Source organism: Nothobranchius furzeri, chromosome 4, assembly GCF_043380555.1.
Source record: "Nothobranchius furzeri strain GRZ-AD chromosome 4, NfurGRZ-RIMD1, whole genome shotgun sequence".
Classification (NCBI taxonomy): Eukaryota; Metazoa; Chordata; class Actinopteri; order Cyprinodontiformes; family Nothobranchiidae; genus Nothobranchius; species Nothobranchius furzeri.
Genome location: NC_091744.1, coordinates 66,159,417 through 66,169,416, shown reverse-complemented (window position 1 = coordinate 66,169,416; position 10,000 = coordinate 66,159,417). Strand labels below are relative to the sequence as shown.

The window sequence follows — 10,000 nt, the reverse complement described above, 5'->3', positions numbered from 1 at the left end:
GGTAATATTTTCATGGCATATGGGCCTAACCTTGCTCTGAAAGGTTTAAAATACCACAATAGCACCTTTGGTGTGACTCAAGCATTGAAAATTAATGCAGTATTTGTTTTAAACGTTTGCAGTCGGTGGCTAAATACGCCTCGTGCGTACAACATCCATCTTTATTGTTCTCTTTATTTGAAAACCGTTATTACTGCAGTGACCTTGTGTAACAGACTCATCACAATAATTAAATCTTCATGGGTTGAAAAGCAGAGTGCAGTGAAGTAAACAGGGTTCTGAGTTTTCTCTGCAGCTGCAGAAACGAAAAGTCTGCTTTAAAATCCAAGAAACTCATAAGACTCTGGAAAAAACTCATGCAGTTTCCATTCGATAAAGTCATAATGTCATACAAAGATTTGATTTCAGCCCCATTCTGTGTGGTTCTTTTACACCAACACATTCTATATTTACCTCAGACATCAACTAATATTATTATTAAATCCTCAGAACCAGCACTTTACATTAGCTGACTAAAATGACTTTAGACACGCTGTTCAGTCCCATAAACAGAGCTCCATTTAACCGAAGAGCCTGAGCTAAAATCACTAACATTCCTGGATTATTAGGGAAAATGCTTTTTTTCCCTTCCCCTTTATCAAATGGTAAATTTTCACTTGAGTATTGTAGGGGGGGGGGGGGGGGGGGCGACGACATCCAAACAGCGTATATACAAAGGCACAAAGAGACAAACAATGCATTTTAGAAAAAAAGAGAAAAAGGCTAACAAGAAAAAAAAACACAACAGGTGCATAGCTCTTTTTTGGCCCACCTGTTAAGTAAAAATCAAAACATTAAAGTCATAACAAATCATTAGAGATGCCCGTTCAAGAGTACGTTCAGCAAACACAACACACATACATCAGAGTGATCATAATCACCAACAACAGCAATGAATCTTTCATCAATCTTTGGAGAAAACATAGCCTCTTCTCAAAGTGCTCCAATTTCTCATTAACAGAGGTAGAACAAGGCTGCATCTGCAAACATCCTGTTTTCCTGTTTATTCTCCCAACAGCACGTCCTACGGGGAGGACGCCAAGACACCTCAGGGCTCCAGGAAGGTCATGGGGCAAGTCAGGTCACCGACGAAGGAGAAAAATGAATGAAATATCTTCTGACTATAGCAGGAAGACAACAGGACGAGAAAATCTAATCTGCTTCTGACCAATGGAATTTAATGAACCGCTCCGACCTGCTCGCCTCCTCTTTTCTCTGGCTACAAACGGCTGCCCAAGTCTTTATTTTCACCACCTGACCCAAATACAAAACTGCTTCCTGGTGGGTGCTGCTCCAGAAACTACGTCCAAGTCTTTGATCCAGTTCCAGATCACTGCTGAAAGGCTGTCACTTCAGCTTTAGGCCGTAGAGCATCCCACGGAGCTCTTCATCTCCAAGTATGGGCGACATACTTTTATATGTTATCACATTCACACATCCTTGGTCACGTGACCAGATGATTCTTCCCATTTGAGTGGAGCATAGAGCTGTCTTTATGAGCCAACACAACTCAAAAACAATAGAAGTATAAAATAAAATCACGACACTGATTGTGTTGTTCATTTGGACTTCTCAGCAACATCGTCTTATGTAAAAATCTTTCAGAAAACCACACTTCCCACCAGCGCTGGGTGGAATTGTAATTTACAGTTACAGTGGCAGACAAAAAAAAAACATGCTGAACCATTTACATGAAGGAAAAAGAGGGCAGATTTAATTTAAAAATTGGCACACATTCCTAATTTCTACAGATGAAGGCTCATAAATGAAAAAGGCTGGAATCATGCCTGGTATGGAAATCTGAAGTTATGAATAATGCCTCTGTCTCAATCATCAAGTCTGCTTCAACGAGGTGGATTAGCTAAGCACCTGCAGGCTAAAAAGCACACATGGTTGCACTCCTAACTAACCAAGAGTAGGGGCATGAGTCCCCCGAGGTCCACAAACCTCTAATCCTCCCTGCTGGACTCTCAGCAGTCTCTAAGAGGGAGCAGCAGCAGCAGCATCATGGTTGTCATTCACGCCGATGGAGCCACCTGAAATCAGCCGCGGCTACAGTGAAAGCGACTGATTTACACACAGTTGCTAATCAGCGAATGGCTCTCTTGCTAATGAAAAGTCATAGATCTATACAGGAACTGTGCTGATATGATTTTAGCTGCGATTACTCATTTCAAATTATGCAACAGGGAGTGGCTTTTAAACACCAGGGCGGGGTCGGTGGGTGGCTCCAAGGAGAGGCCAACTGTTGAAGTTACGACTTAAAGGTCACAAAGTGGTGAAAGATTTCTCTGTAGGTTTCTGTCCTGAAGAAAACGCGGTCTTTGTATTGCTTTTTCTTTCTTTCTTGATCACAAAGGAGTTTATAGATTATCTGTTCCTTCCCGACCTGAATGAGGCTCCATGTAGCATTTAGCTGATTGCAGGATGGACATGCCCGACTCCACTCTCCGATCCAGACATGGGAGGTGAAAGTAAGCCCAGAAAACAGGGACCGGCACAACGATTTGTTTCAGCCTGGCCCGGATCCATCATTTCACTGAGCAAATCACAGTCTAATCATGATTAAGACCAAAACAAAGAGTTAGAAAGACACAAGAGGGAAGCAACCATCCATCCATCCGCTAGATTCATCAAGCAAATCACTTCCACTTCCAGCAAATGAAAATGAATTCATTGTGACTTACCTGCTCCATTGGCTGTGTTTGCTAAGAAAAGAGGATACAAAGCTGAGCAGCTTTGAGATAGACGGACATAGAGGCAAAACAGATTCACAGCAAGATCTTATGGACCTACTGGCTGTGAACACACATCAGGAATAAATGAGTGTAACAGGCTAAGGTTTAAGTTTGGAGGTAAAGTGCACTCACCACTGGAGCAGTCCAGGCCTCCCCAACCAGGCTCGCACTGGCATGTATCAGGGGACACGCAGCGGCCATGCACACACTCCTCTGTACACAGAGCTGGGACACACAGACATACTCTCATCAGTGCAACACACACATGAGGACAAGCAGGGCATAAACTGGATCGATACACCACCAACAAACAGCATAATTAAAACTACCAAGATGACAGCTGGATGAAAATGGGCCATGAAACAGAACACTCAATATATTTGATTGGGAACTAAATTTTCACTTTAGCACTCATATTCACCATTTGTTTCCAACATTTGACACCAGAGCTCAATGAATTCTTTCTGTTTTTAGTTAACACCTTGATTTAACGTAGAACTTTGGTTTCCACAACAAGTTGTAATCAGTAGGCTGAGCTTCAACGGAACAAGCTTTAAATCATCTCTAATGCTCTGCCATATAGTAAGGCTTTAACGTTGCGAGTACACTGCAGTGTTTACTAAGTGTGCAGCTTTCTTGATCATTTATACTGAGCAACACAACACCAAATTGATCAAGTCAGTATTAGTATTCCTGGAAGAGCTCTCACAGGGATTGAACCTTTTTTTTTTTAGTTTTTTAGTTAAGTTTTTTTCCCCTTCTTCTTCTTGTTTTGCTGTGACACAGCAGAAAAAGGGAGTATAACAAAACAGATGTTTTAGCATGGATAAATATTTGTCAGCCAAGGTCATCTGGCCGAAGAGTTGAGACAAACAGGCTCTTATCTGAGGAAGGAAACAGGATGGCAAATTCAGAGAGAGAAACAAAGCCTGATGGGAATCAGGAGTCCACCAGCATGGCCTGTAGAGGGATGATGCACAATCCAAGGGCAGCAGAGCAGACAGTCAGTCCCCTTAACTGATCCAACCTCATCTAACACTTCCTCCGAATTGTGCTTGTTTTGTCCTTTAGGCTCCTTTCATAGGATGAAGACCTCGTAGTGACATAAACAAATCAGATAGCATGTTGATGGTCTTACTAGGGTATTGCAGGGTCTTCAGGGGAGTATTAGAATGCAGCAGATTCCAAAACGCGTGATAACGCCTGATAGGTCCATGATGGATTGGCCCATGAACAAAATTTCGGTAAGCATTAGGACCTTGTCCACACTGAAACACAGTAAAACTGTCTTTTTATTTGACATTTGCAAAGATGTCCCTATGACATGGTGCAGCTAAGAGAGATGTCTTCAGGTGTGTCTAAATTCAGGAGTAGCATCCTAAGGACTCGTGCCTTTCCTCGATGACTGAAACTTGGGTGGTCTAGCCTTTAAATTCATTCAAGCCCCTACTTAGCATCTGTCCTGTTGCCTAGCAACCATGACAGCACTAAACAAAAGTAAAAAACTGAACTTAGCTGCGATACATGAGGAAATGTGGGACTTGTGCATGAGATTGTTTACGCTGACTACAAAGCTCCGGACCCCACGTGACTCTCAGTTAGTAGACGCCATATTGGCAGTCAAAAACGGTAAACAAACACGGATCTTAAACATGAACATGAACGGGATCAGCTTGGATTTTACTTCGTCGGAGTTTACTTCACACTTTAAAACCGAAGAAATCGTTTTATATAGTCAGAAATTAAATAGACTAAACACCCCCGACTCTTACCGTGCCCCTGGGATACTTTTTAAAAACGCCAGAAGCTGTCAGAGCGGACTTCTTACCGGACCTGGCCTGGGAACCCCTTGGGATTCCCCCGGAGCTACTGCCCCCGCAACCCGACTCCAGATAAGCAGATGAAAATGGATGGACAAATAACAGATTTACACGTAAGTAGTTTAAACAGAGTGCTGTGCTGTTTGAATGTATAAACTGAACGCCAAGAGAAAACACTAGTTTGATTTTTTTTTCCGTGAATAAAATAAATATGTCAGGCAGGAGCGTCTCAGGATCTGTCTGAGATCTGTCTCGGTGAGACAGATAATAACAATCCAAAGTGCTTTTTATGTGTGATCTGACACTTGATCAACCATTGCTTAAAAATTAAATACAGCTTAGCCGGTTAATTGCTGTGATCCTAAAACACGTAAAAGGCAGCACGCAGAACTCACGAGGCAACGTTTTACGTGATGCTTACTTGTTGCTATGAGTAATAAGACAGAAAAAAGCCACGCTAAAATAAGCTTAGGAAGCCCACTAAGAATCGTAATAAAAGCATTTAAAATAAATACCATACACAGTTGAGGAAACGTTGGTTTAAGTACCTGATATGAAGTGGTCGCTGAATAAGCGAAAACCTTTACTCTCGGTATCCCACAGCTTCATTTCAGCCCGGTCACTAGCGCGTTTTACAATGATCCAATGTTTGCGGCATTCCGGATCTTGGGGAATCCTGTGGATGGCTCATTCCTTATGTCGTCCGCATCTGTTCTGCATCCTGGGGCACAACAGGAATCTACCATAATTCCCGTTTGATTGAGTTTTCTGACAATAACAAATAGTCCAGCTGCCGGCTTCTGCATGCCAATATGGCGCCATTTCGATTTGAACTGTTGCATGCCGGGAGAAGTGACGTCAACTCCCGGAGCTCTATACGCGGGATTGTTGGCAAAAACTTTATTAAAAATATTCAAACAAAAAGGTAACACAACTGTGTTGGGTTATTCTTAAATGCCTTAACCCTTAAACCTGAAATGAACACACACACAGAGGAGGGAGGTCCTTTTACGCTGTGTGGCCAGAGCAGCGGAGGGAAGAAATGGCAACACCCCTCCGGGTCTCCGCCATACTTCTCTGCCCCTCTCTGTCCCACAGTAAGTTTTATTGAAAAACAGGACGAAGAAGGCGGGGCCTTCTCGTGTTACAGAGTTACAGGCTCATCTCCTAGGATACCAAGCACACACAAACAAAACAAGCCACATCTCCCTCATACGAAACCAGGTGCATTCAGTCAACATTCTGTTTCCCATGGGAGTATTAAGGTTGGTTTATGCTTGACGCGTCCGCGAGGTCCGCACGGCTCCGCGCGGAAAAGTTGCATCATTTTAACAACCACGCCCCTCCACCGCGCCTCCGCACGGCCCAGAATTTCCGCAACGCGCACCTCGGAAAATTTCTAACCACGCGGACGGACGGACGGACGCGGAAAAACATGGCGGACCGGCAAGAACTAGTATGGCAGAGGTTCGTAAATACAGACATTTGTATGATTCAGCTCTCAGAGATCACCGTGATCAACATGTTGTTAATAATTCTTGGAGAGAAATGGCTCGCACTGTCGGAAAAGACGAGAACGCTGTTAAAAATGCTGGAATGCCATGTTGTAAACAGTAATTTCTACTTCTACTATGGTGTAGTGTTGGATGCATGCCGTAGAGCTCCATGCTGCCCCTACAGTTTGGGAGAATATTGGCTCACCGCAGAGACGAGCCGCACGAACCATAAACACTGCGAGTTGTGAAGCGCGTTCCATCCGCGAGCCGCATCACCGCGCGGAAAGTGAATGCGTCAAGCATAAACCAAGCATAACACAGAACAGCATGATCTGAGGAAGGTCGTTGTCCTCCCTGTTGAGACGGGAGGACTGGCACAGGATAACACTTGCATTTAATGAAGCAACAGGTGTTTTACTTAAAAAGGCAGTTATGGTTTTTAAGCGGTAATGTCAACGGAAACCACTTTTTCTCTGTCAATCTGCTTTAAGCTTTTAATTTTTTTTACTGGTTGATTTCAAGTGTAATCCTATCCTGCTTTGTTTGCTATTATTACAAGAACAAAACTCTCCAATCCGTTATGAATCCTGGGATAGCCTTTGCCTGTGAGTATACAACAGGCCCATCCTCAAAAATCTGGGAAAAACGATGAATTTGGGGAGGCATTTTGAGTATCTTTCAAGTTAGGATAGCCATGGTGCTTCTCTGCAACACAATCCACCTCAAAATGCATGCTAGCAAGGATGAAGCCCCTGGATTTGGAAACCATCTTCATTTACACAAAAATACCTCAAATTAAACCAACACTATAAAGCGCTGCCACAAAAATCTACTCAAAGCATTCTCGTCAAGCTTGAACACTGGGTATTACTTGTTGACTTTCAAGTCTGAGGCAAATTAAAGCATAAATGACCCGCACTTGTATAGCGCCTCTCAGAGTAAGGACTCCAAAGCGCTTTGCACTACAGTGTATCAGTCATCCACTCACACACACATTCACACACTGGTGGTGATGAGCCACAACTGCCCTGGGGCGCACTGACAGAGGCGAGGCTGCCGAGCACAGGCGCCACAGGTCCCTCCGACCACCACCAGCAGGCAACGTGGGTTAAGTGTCTTGCCCAAGGACACAACAGCAGAATTCTCTGTCCGGAGCTAGGATCAAACCTGCAACCTTCCAATTACTGGACAACCCACTCAACCTGTTGAGCTACTGCTGCCCTCATCCTAATCATCCTTGCCTTCAATGAAGGATGTCTTCCAACCATCACCATCCAGCCAGTTCAGATAAGTCATGAAGGGCATGGTTTTAACGCTGTGGGCCAGCTTTATTTATTGTGTTGTGTCTCAGCTGGAGGGCAGCAGCCAAAAGATTTTTCTTCCTGACAAAAGAAAGTCTGAAGTATGCAACACAATGGCACCCACGTTTCAGTCAGAGAGGTCTGCAAGGGCTTCCTGCAGGCCTGGACAGAGCCAACACAGATTATCACTCAATCAGGTTTCGATTAGGATCCACCATCAGAGAGTGAGATGCAGAAGGGAAGCAGAATGTGCAGTGTGTCCCAAACAACTACTGGCCGTGGGTAATTGCTGAAATGCTACCCCAGCAGAAAAAACGAGCTAAAACTGAGATAGGAAGATAATTCAGGACGGATTTCTGAGCGGCAGTACTCTGCCGGAAAAATTGTCTAATTAGAGTAAGCCGGCAAAAGTTTAAAAAAAAAAAACTAGAAAAGGAGGAAAAGCTCCAACATTTGTGCTGACGGAAGTGGCGAGATCGACTACCTGTAATCAATGAGTCCACAGCATGCCGAGTATTCAAAGGGAAGAGGAGACAAATTCAATGTCACCATGATGAGTTGATTTCATTTAGTTTCAATCAGCAAATTCTGATCAGCGGGAACAGGGACATGCAAATGTGTCACATCCTTTAGAAAAAAAAAGAAATATGGAAATTAAGTTTTGACTATGGGAGGAAAGGATAAAGCGCACCCCTTCTCCTGAGATCTGAACTGGTGTACTGAAGGGAAGGCCTAATAAAGTAGAAGGTAGGTCTTTCATTTTAATTGAAATTCATGAATCACCCTGCCTAACTCATGTCTAAGGAATCTGTTGGAAAATTGAGTCTTTCATCTAGATAAAAGGCTAATCTTACTCATTATGCAGAGGTGTTATCAGAACAGGGAACAATGAAGCTAATTGGCGATTGCAATGTAATGTTATTAAAATTTTTACCTTTCTTTTTGTCCAGTCAAGCTGCAGCCTATTGAAATTTCTCGTAAAATAGGTCTTTTTAGAACCTGTTTCTGTTTTCTGCAGCGAGGAGAAGGCCGTTTTGTTTGCAGCATTTTATTTTATGATGTGGCTTTAAAAGCCAACTCAGTGAAAGGTATTTTGAGCACTGGACAAGGCAAGAGTCATGCAGGAGTCACCTAAAACTCCTGTAGAGCCTCTGAAGATATTAGGAGCTCGTGTCATTAGTGAGTTCCTCACACTTCTTCATGCACAACTGTAATAATCATGCTTATTAGTTAGAAAATGAGTTCCCCACATTCTCTTCATAGGCTGGTAACATATTAAGGTAATGACTTACGACAGATCAAAGGTCAAAGAAATAAAAAAGACCCCTCGCTGGAAACTTCAAGCTCTAATTAAAGAGAAACAGATCAAAGTTCAACTCATTGTCAACGCCTTCAGAAAAATCTACTCTGAAAAAAGAGAAATTTAAACTGGCAAAGGAAGAGAAAATACCATATTTAAACATAATGTGTTAATTTAGTCAGAAGCCATCCACTTGTGTGTGTTTGTGTGGTGATTTTTCATGGTCTCAACATCCCCAGATTCATTTGGCCGCCTCTCATCGGAGCTAATGCGAGTGCTGATGTGATGCCATGTGACAAAAAGGAAAACAGCAGCCAGCAGTCAAAAAAAGGAGGGGTGAGGGACTCTTGAAGCATTTTAGACTTTTAATTTAATCAGCATGTAAACAACTCTATTCAAAGTGAATTGTGCATATTTTTGTTTTGTAATTTATATCAATTTTGCAGGTCTTCTTTTGCTTTCTGGATTAAATGAATGCACAGACTCTGGGGGAGTTTGATGTCATTCATCTTCATGACATATTCAAAACGTGTTCTTGTTTTTGCTCATCCTCACTTTTATTTTGAAAAACTAACTGAAACAGTTGCACAAAGGAGCCAAGATGCTCTATATGTCTACATGCAGCCTTCAGGTTAATGTTTAAATTGCAAAGCAAATCCCAGGTAATTTAAAGGTGTGGAACACTCATTGAATCAGTACACTTCCAGTGAGGTCTATAGGAGGGAATGCCTTGTAAGTCGTTCTCTGGGGAAGAAAAACACTGGTGCACCATTTTCAGGAAGTGAGCTACATCATAGCTGAGCTACAGACGGCAGAATTTGGAGTCTTATTTCCTGATGTTTGGACATCTCGCCTTGGTTAACGTGACTACACTGATGTTTTATCTCCACAAATAACTCAAGCCTGGAGGCGTTCTGCTGTGTGGTAGAGTTGCTAATGCTAATGGTAAACTCCTACTAGCCGAGACATTCTACTATTTCCTGGACACTCAACCAACAACAGTCTTCCCCGTTGTGAGTCAAGATGGGTGATTCCATGAATGTTAAGTGACAGTGCGACGTAGATCTGCCAGGATTTTCTAATCCTAGAGTTTCACCGTCTAAATTCTTTCAGAAGCTAATGCAGGAGATAGGTGTAGGAGAATATTTTCATGTTCAGCCTGCATGAAAAACTCATAGAGACTGATAATAATATGAAACAATCATTATAAAATATTTTTTTCAGTGTTCCATGTGTTTAAACCAAAACAAAAATAATGGATAGGTTTCCTCACAAAGTTTGTCTGGATGAGGCTGACAAAACAACC

The 10,000-nt window shown here is 42.6% G+C and overlaps 1 protein-coding gene across 6 annotated transcripts in view; it reads right to left on the bottom strand.

The window, feature by feature from the left end:
- Positions 1-10,000, bottom strand: part of megf11 (multiple EGF-like-domains 11) — a 128,970-nt gene that overhangs the window by 80,960 nt on the left and 38,010 nt on the right. For 3 of the 6 annotated variants that reach the window (XM_015964392.3, XM_015964394.3, XM_015964397.3), the window contains exons 5-6: positions 2,910-3,002; positions 2,727-2,747 (exon numbers count right to left, since the gene is read on the bottom strand). In XM_015964392.3, the coding sequence (XP_015819878.1) occupies positions 2,727-2,747; positions 2,910-3,002 (114 nt within the window). The remainder of the gene's footprint in view (positions 1-2,726; positions 2,748-2,909; positions 3,003-10,000) is intronic. The other 3 variants (XM_015964395.3, XM_015964396.3, XM_015964398.3) reach the window with 1 other exon arrangement.